The sequence below is a fragment of the Miniopterus natalensis genome, chromosome 8 (genome assembly GCF_054644295.1).
Source record: "Miniopterus natalensis isolate mMinNat1 chromosome 8, mMinNat1.hap1, whole genome shotgun sequence".
NCBI classification, from domain to species: domain Eukaryota; kingdom Metazoa; phylum Chordata; class Mammalia; order Chiroptera; family Miniopteridae; genus Miniopterus; species Miniopterus natalensis.
The window spans coordinates 304,818-326,745 of NC_142088.1; the positions used below are offsets into that span (position 1 = coordinate 304,818).

A 21,928-nucleotide genomic window follows, 5' to 3' on the forward strand; every position below is an offset into this window, starting at 1 on the left:
GCAGATGGGGTCCCAGGACTGGAATTGCTGGGTGAAAGACACAACTGGCTTTGAGACTCGTTACAACACTACCAGGTCATTTCCCATCTGAGTGCGGGTGACGGACATGGTGTCCATTGTAACCAGAGGACTCACCTGCTTTGGCAGGTCTGCAGTCAGAGTGCGGCCGGACGTCCGCGTCCTGCTGTGTCTCCTGCAAACAGAACCAGCTGTGAGCCCAGGTTCCTGTCTGACAGGAGCCCCCACTGTGCCCACGAGGAGCTAACGGAAATGTGGCCAAGACCCTGATAACTCGCCAGAAGGCACCTAACTGGAAATGGGCAGAATGGGGAATAAGCCGAGGAAACAGAAAACAAGAGGCCCCGAGAGGGCGAGTCCCCCACGAAGGGAAAGGCCCACAGGGAGAGAGGCAGGTGCATGTGCAGACGCAGAGCTTACCGCACCACGTGCACACAAGAAGCTAAACGTGACATCGTGTCTGTAAACAGTAATTGACCAAGGGTGTGACATTCGTCATCTTAAAAATACACAACTCAAGGGGCAAATGCATGTTTACATGTTTGAAAGGACTTATTCAAATAAGGGTTCAAACACAGTGCTAATTTTAACAGCACACACTTTACCTCCTAGAGGCCACAGAGCTCACCTTTCATACGGAGTCCTCCTCACGGCACCGTCTTTGATGTATTCTACCAGTTGCTTCTGAGTTCTCCCACTGTAGACGAAGGTTTGGACATTGAGGAAAAGAGGCCACAGTAATTCACAGCATCGATTTTTCAATGAAGTCCAAGGACAGTGAGCCCTGCCCACCCTTTCTTGTAAATCTACACACAGGTTAAAGCTGTGCTCTGCAATAAGCACCACCAATTTTCTAAACAAAGTTTTTATTGAATCTGTTTTTCTCACTATTTTATTTGATATACTTTCTCCAGCTGGACAGCAGCTGCCTTCTGCGTGTAACTCCCTGAAACGCTGTACGACATTTCCAGGACTAGGGATATCTTTGTCTTCAGCTCTATCACCAGCCGGACCCCCGTGGCCGTGGCTGCCCACCTGTATCTGAAGGAGGAGCCCCTGCTGAAGAGGACGGCCTTGGCCTTCGGCTGCGGCTGATCACAGAGTCTAAAGAAGGTGTGATACTCCACGCAGATCTTCCAGAAGTTCTTACACTCATCTCTACTGCCCAGCAAGAACTCCAGGGTGTCCTGGTAAGGCCCCTGGAAACAGATGCAGAGGTTCAAGTAACTACTCCAAGCACAACACTCAGGGAGTTCAGGGAACGGCTGTTCTGCAGTGAATGTTAGAAGACTTTTTCTTCTGAAAATTGTAGATGGAGATTCCTGGTTCCCTTTACATTTAAGAAGCACGCAGTGTACACACATTCACTGTGTACCCATCAGAACGTGCGGCCACCCAGTCACCCCAGTGTGAACATCCTGGAGCGTGTCCCTGTCACCTTCCCCACAGAGACGAGCGCACCTCCTGTGCCGGTGGACAAGCTGATGGGTTACCACTGAGCCGCTTTCCTGTGGGGCTGCGAGGGCCCTGGACGTCCAGGCCCACAGACACCACCATGGAGAGAGTGCTGCTGCGCCTCCCAGGGTTATCCCTGGAAATGCTACACTGAGCTCATCCACAGCCCAGCTTCACCCCAGGACACACGACCAAACTGCCGCCCAGAGGCGCTGGTGCTTTGGCCCCTAGAGCTGCTCCGGCCCTGAGCGCCTGGGGACTACCAGGCAGCGGTGCCAGCGCGCCCGCCGACTGCCAGTGGCTGCGCTACGCGACCTGCAAGCCTCTCCTTTCCTGTCTTTTCAGAGTAACTGCCGGAAACGTTTTTTTTACTTACAGAAAACAAGCAGCCTTTCGCTTGCACTTTGTCTGTCTGTGGCATTCCTTACGCTCCCTTTCAGCTAGGGAAGAGGGGTCTGAACAATAACCGGTCAGGCCCCTCTCACGGCCGTGCCCGTGGCTCTGGCGGCCCCTCCGCGGCACTGCCGGGCTCCGAGTCCACCGCAAGCTGCTAACCCCACAGCCCCTCAGCGGCCGCCGCAGGTGGCTCAGCCCATCCGCTGTCACCTCCTGACTCCCTCTGCACCTGTGCGTGTGGCGGTCTGAACGTGTCCGAATCACTTTAAGTACCAGACTTCTGCCAACTATCGGACACTTCTTCCACGTCGCTCCTTTCAGTCAGTTCACAGCCAATTGTTACTTTACTGACCGAAAGTGAAGCTCCTTCAATTGGAGCCACTGAAGGGCCAGCATCTGAGTCCGACAGGAGGCCGGGGGACGCCCCTCAGTTCGCTCCCACGGAAGCTCCATGGGATCTGCCGCGGGGCCGTCACGCTCACCCCCTGCTCCAGCCTCGCCGCCGAGAGCGCAGAGGCCGTGACAACCCGCAGCTCCGGCAGCCCGGGGGCTCGTCAGGCCCATTCTCAGGGCCACCCCGCCCCGCCGGACCTGGACCCCCATGTCGCACCTCCCTGCAGAACTGCTGGGTGGGCTGCGGGGAGCCCCGCCAGACCCCAGTCCAAGCCCTGGCCTTAACCGCCTCTGTGCCTTACGCCGAGATGGCGCAGAGGGCGCCAGGGAACTCACCCTCCCCGCGGCGCACAGCGACACTCACGTGGACCTCAGGGTGGAGCTTGACCAGGAACCTCTTCCTCTTGAAGCTGAGTTTCCGGACCCGGGACCAGTTGAAAGTGTTGATTTTGGTGGAGCGCTGGAAGCCAAGGGCAGGTGCTTAGCCACCACTGCCAGCCCGGCAAGGCACGCACGTGGCCCAGCATGCAAGAGGGTCAGCGCGCACGTGGCCCAGCACGTGGCCCGTGAGCGCCCATGGGGTCCAGCACATGACCCAGCATGCACGGGGCCTAGCACATGGCCTGTGAGCATGCACGGGGCCCTGCATGTGGCCCAGCACCCATGGGGTCTACCACATGGCCCGTGAGCACGCACGTGGCCTGTGGAGCAGGGGCCCAGCACATGGCCCGTGAGCACGCACGGGGCCCAGCACGTGGCCCGTGGAGCACGGGGCCCAGCACGTGGCCCGTGAGCACGCACGGGGCCCAGCACGTGGCCCGTGAGCACGCACGGGGCCCAGCACGTGGCCCGTGGAGCACGGGGCCCAGCAACATGGCCCGTGAGCACGCACGGGGCCGGGCGTGCACGGGGCTCAGGCACCAGAGAACATGTACATCACAGTCTTGCCAGACAGTACAGCCGGGCACACTTAGTTTGGGAATGACTCTGAATTAAAACTACACACTAACTTATCTGTTTTAGAAAGGTAACTTAATGTCTTTGATAGGGCTTTATCACACGTTATTTTTTATTAGTGTTACTATTAAGCATTTTTGAAGCACACCCTGCAGGGAGGCTCAGGGAGGGGTAATGGTGAGGGCCCGCAGGGCTGCTTTCTCTGAGCCACGTTTCTCAGAAGGGAAGTCGGGCCCTGACACTTAGGACCTGAGCTCTGGCCCTCAGCTCACCTCTGCCTGGACCTGGTCTCCGACCACTGCCCTCCACTAGGAAGAGTGGGGCTCTGTGGTCATCCAGGGTGAGGCTGGCAAAACAGAAAATGGACCCGGAATATTTCACGTGTAAGAAAGGGGACATTACGATGGGGGAAGGTCAGGGGAGCCAGCTCGCAGGGCCGAACGTGGGACAACATAGAGATCAAAGTAAAGATGATGAAAACAGATGGTCAAGTACCAGATTATGACCACGTGAACTTAATGTGATCATAACCAAATCCGTAAGTCCCCAGGAAAACACATGGAAACAAAACACATGGAGAACCCCCCCCCCCCCCGGGAGCACAGAAAAGGGAATTCAGGGCTGTCATTCGGCAGCCACCAGACTCCAAAGGGGAGGCAGAGGGAGGAGGGCTCAGTGTCCCCCACAAGATGCTGACTCATTACAAAGGATGGACAGTGACGTTCAGCAGAGAAGCCTGGGGACACCATCGGACCAAGAGATCGATGCTGATTCCATGCGATGGGACAAGTGGACGCCATGGGCCACATCGCAGGCTGTGCCAGGCACATCCTGCCCTCTGTGACTTCTTGCCCAAGAAGCTGAACCTTGGCTGACCACCAGCAAGTACTGGGCATGCCCATATTGTGGTCATTCTACAAAATGACCAGCCTAGAATCTCTGAAACCTCAGGGTCAATGAGAATCGTGGGGAGAGGAAGACAGTCCTCGACTGGAGACTAGGGAGACACAGTGACTGGGCGACTGGTGAAATCTGGGTGGGTGAGGGGGAAGGGGCTCTTCTTACCGCATTTGTAACTTTTCCGTAAGCTTGGAATTGTTTCAACATAAAAAATTTAAATGTATTAAAATATTCTCCTGTCATTTTCTACTCTTGACCATCATGGCCTAAAATTTATTCTTCCCTGCAAATCTGAGGTGGGGGACAGTAAGACAAGGAGTGTTTTCAGAGGGACTGAAAAAAACCTCAGCCAGGAAAGGGAGGCAGCCCTGATCCGCGGCACAACGCGGACCGACTGTGAGGACAAGGGAGAGGCCGGGACACGTGGCCAAACACCGCACAGTCCCGTTCTGTGAACTGACCAGAGGAGACGCAGACAGATGCCGGTCAGAGGTGGCTGGGGCTACAGTGGCTGCGAGGGGCTGCTGCCGCGGCTGTGGGGTGACTAAACGTCTGGAATCAGGTAGGGGTGTACACTTTAAAGTGGTGAATTTTACGGCATGTGGATTACATCTCAGCAAGATGCCTGATTTAGGAGACATCCTCAAAGCCAAGACATACACGCCGGGGTCCAAATGAGACCGGAAGCTTCCCAGCCCCCAAAACATGGCCTGGACACTAAACTACTCTAATTCCTATTCGAGGTAACATATTGGACAATTTTCAAAGATGGTCTCAAAAAGGAAATAAAACCACCCAAACACAAAACAGCAGCAACACAGAGGAGCTGTGTCAGCCGCCCGCTGGCCTTCCCAGTTCCCTCTGCTCAGGATAAACAGTGGCGAAGGCACTTTCAGCCTGAAGTTCATGCCTCAGGTTCTGGGTTTTCCTCTCGTAAAGCCCAACCACTTCCCCTGCGTTGTCTGGCTCCTGCCTCTAGTTTACTGTGCGGCTTTCTGGCTTTACGTTAACAACGTTTGAATTCCAAAGGTACCGAGAGGCCTGCCAGCTGCCGCGCCTGCCTAGAGGCGACCAGGGCCACCTGCTTGCTCTGTGAGAAATAGTGTGTGTGGATAATTCCCTTTCTTTTCCCCACAAGCAAACAGCACACACGGTTTTGAGTCTTTGCGTAACGATCCGTCTTGACAGTCGTGTCCTGAGTCAGGACAGAGCTTCCGCATCTTCGTACAGCTGCCCAGGTCCCAGCACTTCCCTAGTGCAAACGAGGCCAGAACAAAGAATGAAGAGAGGGGAGTTTTACGTGCGGGATGAAGCCGCTACCAGGTCCTCATGAGCAGACACAGCACCAAGCTTCTGTCTGCTGACCCGACAGGCGATGCAACCGCGTCCTCTGAGGATGGTGCAGGGTTTGTTTTTATTGTTTTTTCTTTTTTCCCCTCCTGGCACTGCTTCTGCTTCCGAGTCTCTCGTCCTCCAAGAGCAAGGCCACACGGCTGCCCGCCGTGTTTGGAAGCGGGCCACTGAGGGCTGGAGCTGTGAGCATGCGGAGAACACAGGCTCAGCATCACCCCTGGGTGCTGGTCTGGGGAACCAGACAAGGGACAGGACACCCGGTGTCCACTCCTGCACATGCTGGTCTGCTCCCAGCTTTTCCCCTGCAGGCCACTGGATTCCAGTCTTCTCCACAATCTACCCATTTCCCAACTTCCAAAATTTTGCTGATACACCTCATCTTCTGGATTCCCTTTTCTAAATTTTTTCTTACTGATTTAAACTAAAAAGAAGAAAAAATTCCTTCACTGTCATTCTGGGGGAGGGTGTCTGAGGGGGCAGAAATAAATTCAATCCGCCCTCTCGACTCTGGAGTCTCCACTCCCTGCCCTTCCGACTTCCCCTGGTTACGATGGTAAAAAGCGACAACAGCCGGACTTGGATGGACATGCGATGAGAACCTGTGCAGTGAAGGGACAGTGACCAGAGGGAGCCGGTGTGGCGCCTGGACCCCCCACATGCAGGGTGTGGTAGCTAGAGTCTCTGGGGCGAATTTTATTGTTCTTGTCACATCTAGCCCAGGATGTAACACAATTAACATTCTAAATTCAAAATTACTTTTTTTTTTCTGACAGGACACTGAAATTGACGCTAGGTAAAGAGAAAGAAAGCCAGCCTGAGCAGAAGCCCAGACAGACCAGTCGCTGCAGCGACCACAGGCTGAGAGGCCCCCAGAGGAAAGAGCCGAGAGTCAGGTTCCCAGAACGAGATTGCCAACCGCCACCATGCAGGGCGAATGGCCTTGGGGTCACTCACTCTACCAGAGGTGCACAGCTGTGCAAGGGCCAGTGACCAGAGAGCTCCCAAGAGGGGACCTCTGCCAGAGGTGGACAGTCACCTCGGTGGACAGGATGGGAAGCCCAACCACTGTCTCTGACCCTTGAGGGGCCTGTGTGTAGCTATCAGACCCAGGACACCACAGACCCCAGGACACATTAACTTACCTGCAAACAGAATTCAGTGGTCATTTACGTAACTGTTTATGCAAACACAAGGGATGCAAAAATGCTGTAAGACCCTCCTGCTACCCCATGTGCACCTCCCAGTGTCTTCTAGGGTGTTCCATCTCATTAACTTAAATGATGACTGTGTCCACCCAGAGGCCTGCACCCAAGGCCTGGAGGCTGCTCAGGGAAGGGCCAGCTCTGGGTAGTTCTAAGGGCTGGCCTTTGCTAACATTAGAAGGAACAGTGGGACGGGCTGGATGCCCCGAGGGGAGTGGGCTCTGAGACAGGGAGGTCGAGGACCAGACAACTTCCCTGCTGGATGAGTGAGAGGTCAGATGGGATGACATGCTCAGCGCCCCCTCCAAGGCCAAACCTTACTCATCAGAACAAAATTTACCAATGTAAAAAAAAAACCAACGTATGTAAACCCCTCGCCCCCACCGCACGGAGACATCCCTGCCCCTACCTGGAACACGAGGACTCCCATGTGAGACACGGCCAGGTTAATCTTGGCGCCCTCCCTGTCGGAAGCCCTGTGAAACCTGATGCCATACATTTCCAACTTCCGGGCAACCTCAAGCACCTGGAAATCCGACTCAGCTGGCGTCTGACCCCTGGGATAAGACAGCAGGATCTCAGCACTGAGACCAGCCTGGGTTTGAGAACCCACACGTCACAGAAGCCACCAGGGCAGCAAAGTAAACTAATGGGTACAGGAGGCTGGTGTCATGGGCACCTCCACCTCGGCCAGTTGCTGCCTGGCTCTGCCTTCTCTGCCCATCCCCGCATCCCGGCCCTGCTCCCTCCAGGTGCCCTCACTTCAGTCCAGAAAATTTGCCAGGGACCAGTATGGAGAACCCAGCACCTCAGCACCCCTGAGCTCACTGCAGGGCCGCCTTTACCACCAACGAATAGGAAAGCCATGCCGGCCACTGGTGCTCTGGCCACGAGTGTCCTGGGCCCTCATGTCCTCTCCAGCCTTTTCTAAATTGGCCTACTTTGCAGCGTGGTGACTGCACCCCAGGGAGCTGTGGTGGGTCCTGGCTTCAGTCAGAGCCTCAGCACAGGCTCCCTGATGCACTATTTAGTCACATCCGTAATGACAGCAGGACAGTGGCTGATTCTGACAGACTCACATGTGCTTCCGATGGAATTCCAGGATCTTCTCCAGAGAGCGCTCCTGGTGGGGCAGGTACTTGTTGACTTTGAGGTGCTCGCGATCCAGGGTTTCATCGTAATCCCCTATTTCCGCTGAGATAATAATGGACAGTAATTTTTTTTTTTTTTTTTTAATATGTCTTTATTGATTTCAGAGAGAAGAGATGATGAGAGAGAGTCGCTGATCGGCTGCCTCCTACACCACCCCCCACTGGAGATCGAGCCTACAACCTGGGCATGTGCCCTGACCGGGAATCGAACCCTGACCTCCTGGATCCTAGGTCGATGCTCTGCCTCTGAGCCACACTGGCCGGGCAGCAATTTTACTTTTCAAATAAAGAAAAATATAAGCTCTATTATTTTACTACAGATTTAGGATAACTCTCTCTACTTTTATTTATGCATTTGGGTGTACAAGGCTTAAGCTAAAAGTAGAAAAAGTTATCCTAAATCTGTAGTAAAAAGAGTTTATATGAAAGAACAGTATCAATGAACGAGATTTGTAGTCTATTTTTCCAAATGTTTTATGCTAAAATGCAAATATAAAGACAGGTGAGGAGAGTTTTCTGCGTTTTGAAGATGCAGTGAGTGGTCAGGGAGGCAAACGCTAGGCCGCAGCTCGGCGTGTGTTAAGTTTACACCATGCTCCACCCGGAAGCTGTCTCAAGACCACTATGACCAGGATAAGGTATTTTACTTGTTTCAAGATAATGTATTTTAAATCATTTTTTCCTTCAGGGCCTCTCAAATTCTTTCAGAAGTTTCTTTCTAAACTCATGTATTTTCAAGCTATAGATATTTTAAAAATAGTAGTTAAAATCTGATAATTTTAAGGAATATGCTTCTTTTTCTGTTTCAAGACCATTTCAGATTCACAGGAGAATTGCATGTGTAGATTACCCTTTAGAACGGATTTTCTACAAACCCGACATTCTCACCCACAACCCCACGCAGCACCCACGTCAGGACGGGACCGGGACCTGCTGTGGGGCTGAGCTTGGCCCCGTTCACGCTTTACCAGCTACCGACTGTGTCTAATGGGTAAAGGCCCAGTTCAGAACCATGCACTGCAGGAGGCTTTCACTCTCAGCAGCACACTTCTAAGTGAAAATCACAGTATGACAAGTTATTCTGACATCTCTGAGCTGTCCCCACAGCCCTCAAGCAAGTGGCCACGCAAGTTTGCACTGAAGCCATCTGTCTGCCTGAGAAGACTTCAGGCCAAAAAAAAACCCACAACTAAGTCACTTTGAAAGCCTATGTTAATGCAAATCAACAAGCCCCATTGCTCAGGAGAACCACTGGTAAAATCTGCTCTTTGCCCTGGGCTGGTGGCTCAGTTGGTCGGAGCGTCATCCCAGACACCAAAAGCGTGCGGGTTCAATTCCCGGTTGGGGCATGTATGGGAGGCAACCGATCGATGTTTCTCTCCCACATTGGTGTTTCTCTCCCTTTCTCTCTCTCTAAAGTAACTAAAAATATCCTTAGGTGAAAATTAAAAAAAAAAATTTCACTATTTGAAGGTATACCGGGGAAGAACCAAGTAAATTACAAACTAACCCACAGACTCACTAATTTCTAAAACTTCTGCAACTTTCTACAGCATCCTTCCTGCGTTCAGCTTTCAGAAACACCAGCTCTGCCAGGAAGATGGGACTTGGCCTCCGTGGGCATTTCCCTCCTCCTGTCCCACGAGGAGCCTGGAAAAGCCCTGGGAGAGCCCACACCTGTTCGCCAGAACCTCTCCTTACCTTCCTCTGCCTGTTTTGAGGTGACTAGTTCTGCACATACTGCGGAACCTCCTCTTGCTCTGCGCAAGACACTGAGGAAACCTGTTCTCTTTCCTTCAGGGCTTCATGCCTAACCCATCACCAGGGGAGCTGTGACCTTCACCCCAAGGAGGGCTCTTTCTTGGGGTGCCGAGTCCAGGTTACTGTCTGGCTTCTAGACTGAAGAGGTTTTTGGTAAAATGTGGGAGGCACAAATGAGGGACAACTAGAAAGAATGCATGTGGGACTGTGTCCTTGAGCCTGTTCCCTGGGGTGAGGAGCGACTGTCTACGTTGAGTTCTATGGCAGAAGTTAGTTTATTATGGAACGTGGGAACCGAAAGGCCCGTTCTCTGTCTGCTCACAAGCCCCACAGGAGTGTGACCTGCGACCCCGCCTCCTGCCACGTGGCAGATACTCACACTGCAGAAGGTGGGACGCGAGGAGGGCCGCGGTGGTGTCTGTGCAGGTCAGGCGCTCTTCCAGCAGATCTCTCTTAAGTTGCAAGGCAAATAGGTACCTGCAAGGGAGACGTCAGCGAGATCAGCTCCAAGGTTCCAAAGCACACTCCTCATGTCTGTCGCAGGAGAGCACAAAGATATGCAGACAAGGATGTTTATTTGCAGGGTTATGACAGAAACTGGAAATAGCCTAAGTATGCCCCACCTTATGAGAGAACGGTTAAATAAACTGGGCTGCAGCCACATACACACCGACAGGGAAAGATGCCCATGAGGCTGTGGTCGGGAGGCAACAATAGCCCACCGAGTTCCGTGGGCACAGTCTGCCGCTGCCCTGGGTCTGCTGTGCACTGCTGGGAACTCACCTGGAACACGCCCTGGTCAGTGCTCTGGGCAGATTGTGGTGCAGGGATGAGGGGCTACTGTTACTTGACACAGCTTCACGTCAACGGTTTTCTTCTGTTGTTTCAAAAGAGCACTTTTTTATGAATAAAATAAGGACCTTCGGCATGAACATGGCTTGGGCCCAGGACGCTGGGTTAGGTGACACTTCCTGTTACTCGTCTCTCTCCAGGTATAAATAAATTTAGAAGCTAATCCCTTTTTAAAAGCGATTTTCTGGGTGTCAGGTACTTAAAATGCCATTGACATACATTGTGTTCACCATAAAAACTCTGCCTTCCTGCCCTGGCCGGTTCGGTTCAGTGGTTAGGGCGTCAGCCCAAGGACTGAAGGGCTCTGGTTCAATTCAGGCCAAGGGCACGCACCTGGGTTGCAGGCTCGGTCCCCTGGTCCCAGACGGGGCGCAAGCGGGAGGCAGCCCATGGATGTCTCTCTCACGTCCATGTCTCTCTCTCTCTTTGAAAAGCAATAAAAAAATATCCTCCGGTGAGGTTAAAAAACAGAACAAAAGCTCTGCCATCCTTGGGGCCATTTCCTCAGCACCTACAGTGAGAGGTGAACCAGTAAGAGGTCTCGACATTTCCATAGGGACAGCGACAGTTTCTGATGGTGCAGGAAGGCAAGAGCGGTGCGAAGCCCCTGCGGCGCCCGGCGCCACCCCGCGGCCCCGCCCTCGGTTCACTGCCTCCACGAGCTGAACAGTTTTTACGCTGTTGCTTTATCCTGATCATAAATTGGAACCTCCATAGTCCTACTGCCCCGAAGAAACAACTGTTACATGTTTCTTTCCACTATTTTGCAGAGTCCATGTGACTTCGGAGCAGCGGGGAGGTCACCCCAGTGTCTGCCGCACCCGCGCGGGGGCTCGTGCGCCTGGCACTTCTGATGAAGCGTGTTTTGTTGCTAAAAAGTAAATATACGGGCAAAATCCCTAAGAACTTTATGCACTTGTACAAATGTATGCTCATTTACCCTAACACCCCACTTTTTATTCTGAAATTTGCCCACACCCCTTTCTCCCAAGTCCCACTGGGCCTGTGTAAGGGTTAAGTGTCGACGCCTGTGCTCGCTGCCACACACGGGACACAACCTTTACGAGAATCCTGGGTCGTTCGTTCTTTGAGCAAACGTGCCCCGAGCACCTAATGACCGGGCAGGGGGAGGCACAGGTGAGCGCGGGCCCTGATGGCCGTGCGCGTGCAGGGCAGGCTTCTCACCGCGTGTATTCCTCCTGCAGCTGACCTGGGTCGGGCGGGAAAAACTTCACGGCCAGGCGAAGCACTGCGCTCTTCGGCCCTGTGGAAAAGTTTAAACATCACAGATGAGGCCAGGCTCTATCGTATCTGTTGTCCTTCCATGAATTACGATGTAACCGAGCTAGGATTTCAAGTGGACTGTCAGAGCAAACCTTTCCAAGGAATCTCCTGTGCGTGAAATTACGAGTCCCAAGTACCAGTCACGAGTATCAAAGAAAAATGTAGAACTTGTGTGTTAAACGGAGATTACTCAGGGAAACCCTAAAAACATGCAGCAAATTGCACATTAACATTTTAAAATATATTTGTATGTTAAAAAGTTAAGATGTTTACACAATTAAGTAGTCATAATAAATCATTTTCTAATTCCTTGTGAATGCTGTCACTCTGCACTGAACTGGAGCAACCTGAGCACTGGAAAGAAAAAGCTGAAGACATCAGCTCATCTAGGGATCTCAGCTTTATTGAAATGTTGTAACAACACGGCCATGTGAGTTTCATCAAAAAGGAAAGAGGAGCTCTTTTGCTAAAATGCTAGGGCAAAGGAGAGGCCTCAGCTCATCAGCGAGTAACAGGGTTGGTTACTCCCCACAGCCCTTCCTCCTCAGCTCAGTCCTAAGGCAGCTCCAGGTGAACCCATCCTGTGCGATCACCTGAGGACAAGAGGCATCACCACATACCTTACATTGTCGAAATCTGATACAGAGGCTAACAAAAATAATTATGTTTACAATTACAATTATATTTATAATTACAAAACAGTATTAACTAGTTTATTAAGAATACCAGTTAGCCCAGCTGGAGTGGCTCAGTGGTTGAGCGACGGCCCATGAATCAGGAGGTTGCCGGTTCGATTCCCCGTCGGGGCGCATGCCTAGGCTGTAGGCTTGATCCCCAGCAGGGGATGTGCAGGAGGCAGCCAAATGGTGACTCTCGTCGACGTTTCTCTCCGTAACTCAGTTTCGTAACTTAGGAAACTGCATACTTACTTTTGCACACTGCTTCCAAGTGGAAGGCAAGTACCCTAGAACCGGCGTGAAAGCGCTGCCCACCCCGACTGCTCTAAAAGGCACCGTGGCCTCCAGCTCCCCCTGCCGCCAGTGCTCCCTGCACAGCTGCCCAAGGTAGTCAGGGAGCATCTGATCAGGCCTCCGACTTGAACAGTCGAGAACACAGAGCACCCTGAGCGGACAGAAGTTTAAGGGGTTAAGGAAAGGACTTACTTCGTACTTGCCTACTGATGGGTTTCATAGGTTCAAGCCAAACCTAAAGAGGGTTTAAGAAAAGAGCAAACCCGTTAAACACTTTCTCTATACACTAAGTATGCTACAAACAAGAAATACCTAGTCATCCTCAGAGGCTTCTGGTGACCCATGGGTGTCGGGACGATTCTCCAACACACCAGAGCCTCTTCCAAACGCATGAGAAACACCTACCCAGCAGGACGGGACGTTCTGAAACTCCAGCCCGAAGTAGTCGCATTCTATCAGGTTCAAACGCCTCCACACGTGTGTCAGCAAAACCTGGCCGTCACACTTGGGCTGCGGGAGACAGGTGAGAAAGACCGGAGGATTATACAACTACACAACAAAGGTTTACGAGCACTGTGCCGCATAAGGCGACTCCCTGCTCGCAGACTTTATTCCAGTTAATTTCTCGTTTCACGTTCCTTCCAAGACTTACGATCTGTCACAAAGCAAATAAAATGAGCCTGGGGCTCTTCGTGCTCAGAAATGGACATCAAATGAAGCTAAAAAAGTTCCTTCAGTTTTACATTCTCTGTGTCTTAGTCATATTTCTTTGTAACTCAGGGCTATAGAAGCCATTTTTAGTCTAGGTAAACATTTTATCAAATTCTGATATTTACTAGAAAGGTGGGTCTCAGAGTCCATGTTTGCACAAGATCCCAGTGAGTACGTCATTATTTGGCGGCATTTCGCGCTCGTGAGGAGAACAGGGGCCATTCTCAAATGAGGTGGGCAGTGAGCCCTGAATTCCAGTGGAGTAAAGACCAGAACAAAACCAAGGGGGATATCTCTATAATCCTGGGGTAAGTAAAGTCTTCCTAAGCACAGCACAAAGCAAGGCTGATAAATTTGATTAAATAAAAATGAAACACCCCTGAATGGAAAGACACTGAACAAAGTTACACTCCACAATCACACCGAAAATAAAATGATAGTTTCTCTCATGCGGCTCCTGGGAGTCGGGTGAGGAGACGGCACTCGGCCCTCCAACCACAAATGAAGTAAAACGGCGGGGAGATGGCCACTGCTGCACTGCGGGCTCACAGTTCACAGCACCTTCCGGGCTCGTCTGAAAACACCTTAAAATCTGAAGTGTCCACAATACCTTTGCCTCTGCAATCCGCTTTTAGAACTTTCTCCTACAGATATTCTCACGCGGCTGTACAGACCTAAACGCGCAAGGACAGACTCAGTGACGAGTCACAACAGTGCAACCACAGTGGAAAATGGTGCAGCCCTTAAAATGAACACAGACCCCTGCCTGTGCCGTCACGGAACAAAGTCCAAGACTACAGTTTAGTCAAGAAAAGGGTCTCCCTGTCGACACGGCATAAATAATACGATTCCGTTCAGAGAACACCCCCGTCTGCATACTACAGGAACACGTCTGGAAGGCTGGACCCGGCATCCTCACAGGTGACCACGGCCGAGGTGGGCATTGGTCAGGGGCTTTCCCTTTCACCTTATCTATGAACTTCTGTAATGTCTGCGTTTTCTCCAACAGGCATGTCAGTTTTGCAATTAAAAAATACTGTATGCAAGTGTGTGTTGTTCCCAAGGACATTACGCTCCTTTGGGGTTAACCACCCAGCTTTCTGTCTGTGCCCAAGAAGTGCTTATGCTCCTGAAATGAGAACTCTCATTTGAAGGACTGACGCCTGCGTCCGTTGGAACAAAGACGCAGAGAGACACAGCACAGTGAGCACCTCAGGGGAACAAGCTGAGCTGCGAGGTGACCTCATATGGAAAATACAACACAAAGACCGAAGAGCAAATCTTCTGGGTTCAGGATCCTCTAATGTCACCTCTTACAGGTGTCACATGGGAGCCCCTATGATGTGCTGGGTGACGGGAAGAGGGGTGGTCACATTCCATGCAGTCTCCGTGCCATCAATGCACCACACCTAGCGTCTAAGACCCCTGCGGGGGAGGCGAGTGGTCAGAAACCACGGAGATCGTGGTGTTCGCTGCACCCAGCCCCTGCTAAACCTCAACAACCCTGGGCTGTGAGGCCACCCTGGAAAGTTCTCTCGGAGCCACATGTCCTCACCATGCCTTTACCCTGTCACCGGGGCAGCCATGCAGTCCCTCCTCTCTTCCCCCTGACAGAGCTGACTGTGTCGCTGCAGGACTGGAGGAGGGGTGTGGGGCTCCCCAGGATCACCCCAAACCCCTCCCCACAGAGATGCCAGGCCTCGAACAATCTACTGTCTTAATAAGAGTATCGACAGGACTCTTTGGGGAACCTGACAGGCTGATTCTACAGTTGATATACTTTTTTTAAAAAATGCAAAAATGTCCAAGAAAATTCTGAAAAAAGAAAAGTAGGGGAGGACTGGCCTTATCAGACATTTCATGGTGGAAAATCATAATTAGGATGCTTGATACTAGGCACGTCTACAAAGACAAATCATCGGAAGAGATCAGAAGGCGAAGAAATACATCCAAATATGTAAGATACTGGAGAGTCTGGTACGAGTCAATCAGTGGGAGAAACAGATTTGTTCAAGGAATACTATTGGGTGCCCACCTAGAGATAGTAAGGCTGTAGCCTGACCTTACATCACAGTTTCAAGATGAGCAAAACATCTAGACACAAACACATCCATTCCCCCAAGCGGTCCAGCGAGATAACTCTGTTTCATGCCCTGGGCGGGGAGGCTGTTCTCACCACACTCCAGAAACCAGGGCCATAACAGGAGGCCTGAGAGACTGGAAAACTCGAACATCAAGAACGTCTGCCAAGAAAGCAGCTTGGGGAACTCAAAAGACTTTTTCAAAGACAAATAGGAAAAAACATGTATGGCTCCTACTCCAGACAAAGGCTCATTTCCTTAAAACACAGCAAACTTCAAAAATCAGTAACAAGATTAGAGCTGAACAGAAAAATGGGCAAAAGAACAGGCTGCTCACAAAAACAGAAACCTAACTGATGTTTACACACAAACGGGTTCCCTGCCCTCCCGAGAAAAGAAAATCAATCGAAGCTGGATTCCAGGTTGTGTCCATCAGGCTGGCAGAACTCATCTGGACCCATGTGCTGGGTGGTGTGGGAAGTGCGCTCGCTTGCCCACAGGGCTGGCAGGAGCAAACCTGGTGGAGGCCGGGCTGGAACTACCTAAGTGTCCAGGGCCTCACCATTCTCCTAGAAGCCCCGCCTCTGACAAGGACCTCACAGGTGGGAAACCATGCCCATAAGTGAGACCTGTTCCAGTAATGCCTCCAAGGGCAAGCGATCAAACACACCCTGAGCCCACCAGGTAACGAAGGCGCCACACCCAATGCCACGAACAGCGGTGAGGCCAAGGCTGCTCCGTGACTAAGGAGAAAAACAGCAGGGTGCAGAGCAGTGCCCACACGTACCCCTAACCCCAACCATCAGTTATCGCTAACCCGGCCCTGACTTTAACCTCCGAGTGGGGGATAGAAACACAGGCAGAGGTGTCGAAGTGCCTGTGGGAAGTGCAGAGGCTCCGAGGGAGACAGGGCCTGGAATGCAGCTGATTCAGAGACCTGAACCCTGTGACTGCATGTCCTATATTTTGTATCATGAGCATGTACTAACCTATTTTTTAAGTCTACACATTTTTTAAAATAAAAAATTAGCCCTGGCTGGTGTGGCGCAGTTGGTTGAGTGTCATTCCGAGCACTGAGAGGTCGCTGGTTCAATTCTGATCAGTGCACATACCCAGGCTGCGGATTCCATCCCTGGGTGGGATGCGTACGGCAGATAGCCGATCGATGTTTCTCTCTGCCCCCCTTCCCTTCTGCTCTAAAAAAAATCAATGGAGCCCGGCCGGGCATGGCTCAGCGGCTGAGCGTCGACCTGGGATCCAGGCGATCGGGGTTCGATTCCCGGTCAGGGCACATGCCCGGGTTGTGGGCTGCAGCGATCAATGACTCTCTCATCATTGATGTTTCTATCCCTCCCTCTCCCTCTCCCTTCCTCCCTCTGAAGTCAATAAAGATATATTAAAAAAAAAAAAAAAATCAATGGAAAAAATATCCTCAGGTGAAGATTAACAAAAAATGAATAAATAAATAAAAACGGCCTGACATAAGGTGTTACTGACAGGCAGCAACACGGACAGTTCACAGAGCACATGCTCTGATGACATTTATATGAAACTCAAGGTCTGGTAAAACCGTTCTGTGGTAGCAGAGACAGAAACAGTGGCGACTTCCGGGGTATCATACCTGATGGGTCAGCAGGGAGCCCGTGCACCCCAACCTGGGTGGTGGAACCAGTGTGGGCACAGTTGCAAATCCACTCACTGCTCTGGGAAGGTGTGCACTTACTTCACTGTGGAAGCTGCACCTCGACCAGAAAGTCGTTACGAGGAAAACAGGGTAAGGAGGCCTGGAGTTTGTGGAAACCGACCTCTACTTTCACGTTAATCTGAGGTGTCACTGAACTGCAGCTAGAGAACCCCACAGCTCACTCGTCACGGGGCAGCCGGTCCTCTCATCAACGGTTCTGCTTGACAGGACACCCGCCTTGGGCCAATAGGCCTCTCCAACCTCCACCTGCCCAAATCCCACCTGTTCAATCCTTCGACACAGTCCAGCCTGTCAAGGTCCCTTCAACACGGTCACCCAGGACATACCCTGAAACACAGGTCGGTCCAGTGCCTACACAGTGGCACAGTTGAGTGGCTGGACGTGGGTCACTGCACGTAACTCAGTTTTCCAGAGAACAGAGCTGCTCTCTACCACCTACCATCCCAGATGCACATCCACCCAGTTTACTTTATAGGCAAGTCATTTTTCAAAGGACTGAACACAAAACAAAGAGAGAGTTTCCTAGACCATGTTCTTGGACAGCAGGCACCCTATTTTGGATTTTGTCCAATAGTTAACAAATCTCCACACACATGGTGACTTTCAACATGTTTTCCTTGAGAACAAAATGCTAGGTGGTTGACACTTCGACTCAAATTATAAAAAGGTCAGAGCTGTTTACACAGCAGCACTCAGATTAGTGAGTAAACAAGCCACCTAATAACTGGGACAAAGCCTCCGGTTATGGCCATAAATAATGAAGCCCAATCGGACGTAACTTATAATGGCAATTCATCAAGAACAGTTGTGACCGCAATGAGGCAGGATGCTGGCTGCAGGCCAAGAGTTCTCCAAACAGGCCCTGTCCCTGCAGTGACATTAGCACAGTGTCCACATACTAAAGAATCTGAGGAAGATGCTGACCAGTTATTTCCAAGCCTAAAGAAGGCTAAAGTAGAAGAAACAGTTTAATTTTATCAGCACGTTTTAGCTAAACATAAGGAAGCACTGGTGGCCAAGGTGGTGAAATCACCTCCAAAGTTGCAGAGACAACCACCTGACCGGGGGTGAGTCCTCTGCTTAGAGAGGAGAGTGAGGAGGCACTTTCTCCAGGTGCCTTCTGCTTGCTGGTCCCATCCCCAGGCACGGGGTCCGTCCGTGGAGCTATCACAGAGCAGATGGCATCCTGGTTGCCCACGTGGTGGGGATGCTGAGCTGAGTTTTCCTCATTTGGAAAATAAACACAATTCTTACCCTGAAAGGATGTATGGGGTGTAATGGACTAGTGCTCTGCACGTCTGGCCAGGCTGGTTTCCGAGTCCAGAGCTGGGTGCCCTCTCTGCACACTCAGCGCAGACCTCTGACCTGCGGAGAGTGACACTCTCCTGGGCCCCTCATCCAGGACCCCAAGCTCATCTGGCGTCTACAATGGGAAGGAAGCAGACGAGATGGGCCCCTGTGTGCCGTGACGGGCATGTCACTCAGAATGGCAAGTGGTGACTAATTTCTCCTGCCAAGACGTGTGCAAACGCATGAAAACTCACTGTCTTTTCTGCAATGAAATTAATTTCTATGGGGAATCACAACTGCCGCTCATTAAGTGTCTCAACAGTTCTGTTCTCAGTGTCCCCTGTTCTGTCACTTGCCCACTTCTACCCACTCAAATCTATATCTAACGTTTACCTTTTCTTCCTAAAAGTGCAGAAATTCACATCAGTTGGACTGTTGTGCCCCCTGTATGTCCCCAAAGTAGCAAACAGTCGGATGACACAAGACCGTCCCTGAATGGGATGCAAAGTCCTCACAGAGACCAGAGGCGCTGGCATAACCAGCAGGCCCCACAAACGGAGCCCAGCTGCCCACAGCCGTCACCCAGCGAAGCGGCGGCTGCCAGGTCAGCACTGGGCAGCGAGGGCCGGCTGCAGGAGAGCACCAGGAGCGTCACGTACGAAACACAGGTTAAAACCAGGGCTCTGTGTCCAGTGTTTCCATTTCCCTGTTGGTCAGCTTAGACATAAAGCATATTGTTCAAGGTTTACATCCACAGAAGTACCATTAAAGATTGTGTCTGGATGGTACCGGGTGACAAAGCTCAGCCAACAAAGCTCTTCTTTGTCCTTTGTCTTGGGTTCTGTGGGAAAATTCCTCTGAGAAAGCTTGGTTTCTTCCTTCCCCTTGTTTCATGTGCCTGTTTAGTTCATTTGCCAAATCACAGCATCTCCGTCCAGATGCCCACCCATTATAGAACGCACGTCTCTACTGTTCGTCTCCCTGCCTAAGATGTTTCTTGTCGAATAATTAAATCGCCCAAATTTCCTTTCATAATGTTGCACTGTGCAAGGAAAATAAGCCCGAGAGCTCGCGGGACACTGTAGCTACATTCATTCTGGATTCTTTGAAAGGTCACCAGCATTTCTGATGGGCGTCTCATTCTCTCTGGCACACTTTCAACTCTTAGGCTCTCCCATCCCTGAAACGCTGCAGCCAGAGACCTGTGCTGAATTTGCGGGCACGACTGTGAGTGCTGCTGTCTGCTGGGGGTTCCGTGTCTGGGCAGGAGAGACGTACTCCACTGAGATTCACACGCACACAGATCACCTCTCCCGTATGTGTGGGCCTAAGACAGGCTTCTCATCGGTGGGTCCGTGGCTCTTCCACGTGGTTTCTCTTCAATGACTCTGGGAATCAGGACAGTGAAAGCCCCCACACCTGAACCTGTGAATGTGGGTAAGCCCGCATTCTAGGTGTTGCGTCTGTCCTGAGCCCATCACCCAGCCTTGCTTTGGGAGCCTGGGGTCCACAAAAATAAGCCTTCCTCCAGGTCTGCGGCTCTCGGCTCCTGCTGTGGTGGCACAGCTGCCAGCAGGTCACCAGCCGAGTTCAGGAGCCCTGGTGTCCCCCACCCCCGTGACTTTCCCTGAACTACAGTCTTGTTAGGGCCCCAACCACAATGGTCTCTACCTCTTTGGTCAGAACAGGCCCCAGGTTCCTCAGTGCTCTCCCTCCCCCTCAGCCATTCATCCCATTCATTTCCCAGTTCACATACAGGCGTATTTGTCTCCTGACCAGTCTGGGGAAAGTGCCCTTGGTCTTCAAGCCTCAACAGCTTTACCCCGAAAGAAGAGTCCTGAAACCGGGGAGAAGAAACCTGAATCTCTAGGCCAGCCACCTGCCAGGTGCCAGCTCGGGCAGCCAGCACCCGGAACGATACAGAGCTTGGCACGGCCCTGAGGTGTGAGAGCGGAAGAGGTCCCGTGGGCACCTGTCCGCTAGCTCCCTCCTGAAGCCCCCGAGCTCACTAAGCTCTCGCAGTGGCATCGTCGGTAATGAGCCTCCTAGACCCAGCGAGTGTAGAGGGAATGGGGACGTGAGTGCAGAAGGGACACAGGAGTTGCTCTGGCTGTGAGGCAGGGCCAGCGGGGCCTCCTGGCACCAGGGCAAAGGCAAGAACAAAAGGAATAGGACACGCATGCATCAACGGGCCCGGGTCCCCACCACATTTGTACATGGGACACATCAGATGCCTGCACCAAACACGTAGCCTGCTATTTCTAGTAAGTTTTAGGAACTGGGGGAGAACCCACTTTTTATTTATTGTCTTTAACAGGGCCTCAGGGACAAAGCAAAACAGGGGGTGTCAGCCCAGTATCTGCCTCCTGGACAGTCCCTTCCCGCCTCCTCCCTCATCCACGAAGGGCTTTGGTCGGCCGGCCTGTCCCTGCTTGTGGACACACCCACGGAAAGGAAACCTGTCTGCCCGCGTGCCCCACCCACTCACCCGCCAGGGCCCTGCGGCCAGGCGGCTGCCACTTTCACAGGGAAAGCCTGCCTGGGAAAATCACTTATAAAACGGCCAATGATCACTTCTCAGCCTTCTGGCTAAGATCAAGCGTTTACATCTGTTTTCATCTGTTGAAAAACGGTCAATGAAACCAGTACTGGTCAATCTGGAACCTCCTTCGCAAATGTACACAGACAACCGGAGGGACCAGACCCTGAAAACCACACTCCTGACACAGAGACAGCAACCAAGTCACAGAGAAACTAACTCCCAGTGAGCACAGTGAATGGGCTTCACTAAAGAAAAATCAATTTAAAACATTAAGATCCTTGAAAAGGTCATGCACTGTGTTCATAAAATGAGGAGACTTTGGGGGGAAGCAACCGAAAAACAAAGAGGGAAACAGTAAGAGGTAATGGGTAGGCCTGGCCAGCGTGGCTCGGCTGGTCAGAGTGAGGCCCGTGCACCGGAAGGTGGGGGCTTTGGGCCCCGGTCAGGGCCTGTACAGGAGCCAACTGACCGCTGTTCCCCTCTCTCCCTGCCCCTTTCTTCCCCCCTCACTCTTCTTCTCTCTCTAAAATCAATAAAAGTATATTTTTAAAGACGGATGGAAAGGGCAAAAGGGAGGGTTAATTTGATCTTATAAATAAACACATCAGTGGACTGTACTTTAATTAGAATTTTATTGTGCTTGGAAATTTACAATTACCTTTATAATTATACTGGGAAGGAGGAAGGCCTCTCTGGATTATTCCCCTTGGAATTTTTTCTTCTATAAATAGTTTAATTAAAAATCTCCAGGTGATTAAGAGCTATTTGAAACTCTTTTTATGGTTTATAACTATAGATTTCCCCTTCAAAAAATCAGCAGGAAGGAGAGAGAGAAACATCGATTTGTTGTTCCACTTATTTATACATGTATTGGTTGTTGTTTTTTGTGATATATTTTATTGATTT

At 51.5% G+C, this 21,928-nt stretch overlaps 1 protein-coding gene across 1 annotated transcript in view; it reads right to left on the bottom strand.

The window, feature by feature from the left end:
- FARP2 (FERM, ARH/RhoGEF and pleckstrin domain protein 2) overlaps positions 1 to 21,928 on the bottom strand; it is a 76,658-nt gene that overhangs the window by 31,643 nt on the left and 23,087 nt on the right. The window contains exons 5-14 of the mRNA XM_087819460.1: positions 13,099 to 13,203; positions 12,886 to 12,928; positions 11,624 to 11,702; positions 9,966 to 10,063; positions 7,754 to 7,868; positions 7,084 to 7,231; positions 2,627 to 2,722; positions 1,054 to 1,217; positions 647 to 715; positions 136 to 193 (exon numbers count right to left, since the gene is read on the bottom strand). Coding sequence (XP_087675586.1) covers positions 136 to 193; positions 647 to 715; positions 1,054 to 1,217; positions 2,627 to 2,722; positions 7,084 to 7,231; positions 7,754 to 7,868; positions 9,966 to 10,063; positions 11,624 to 11,702; positions 12,886 to 12,928; positions 13,099 to 13,203 — 975 coding nt within the window. The remainder of the gene's footprint in view (positions 1 to 135; positions 194 to 646; positions 716 to 1,053; positions 1,218 to 2,626; positions 2,723 to 7,083; positions 7,232 to 7,753; positions 7,869 to 9,965; positions 10,064 to 11,623; positions 11,703 to 12,885; positions 12,929 to 13,098; positions 13,204 to 21,928) is intronic.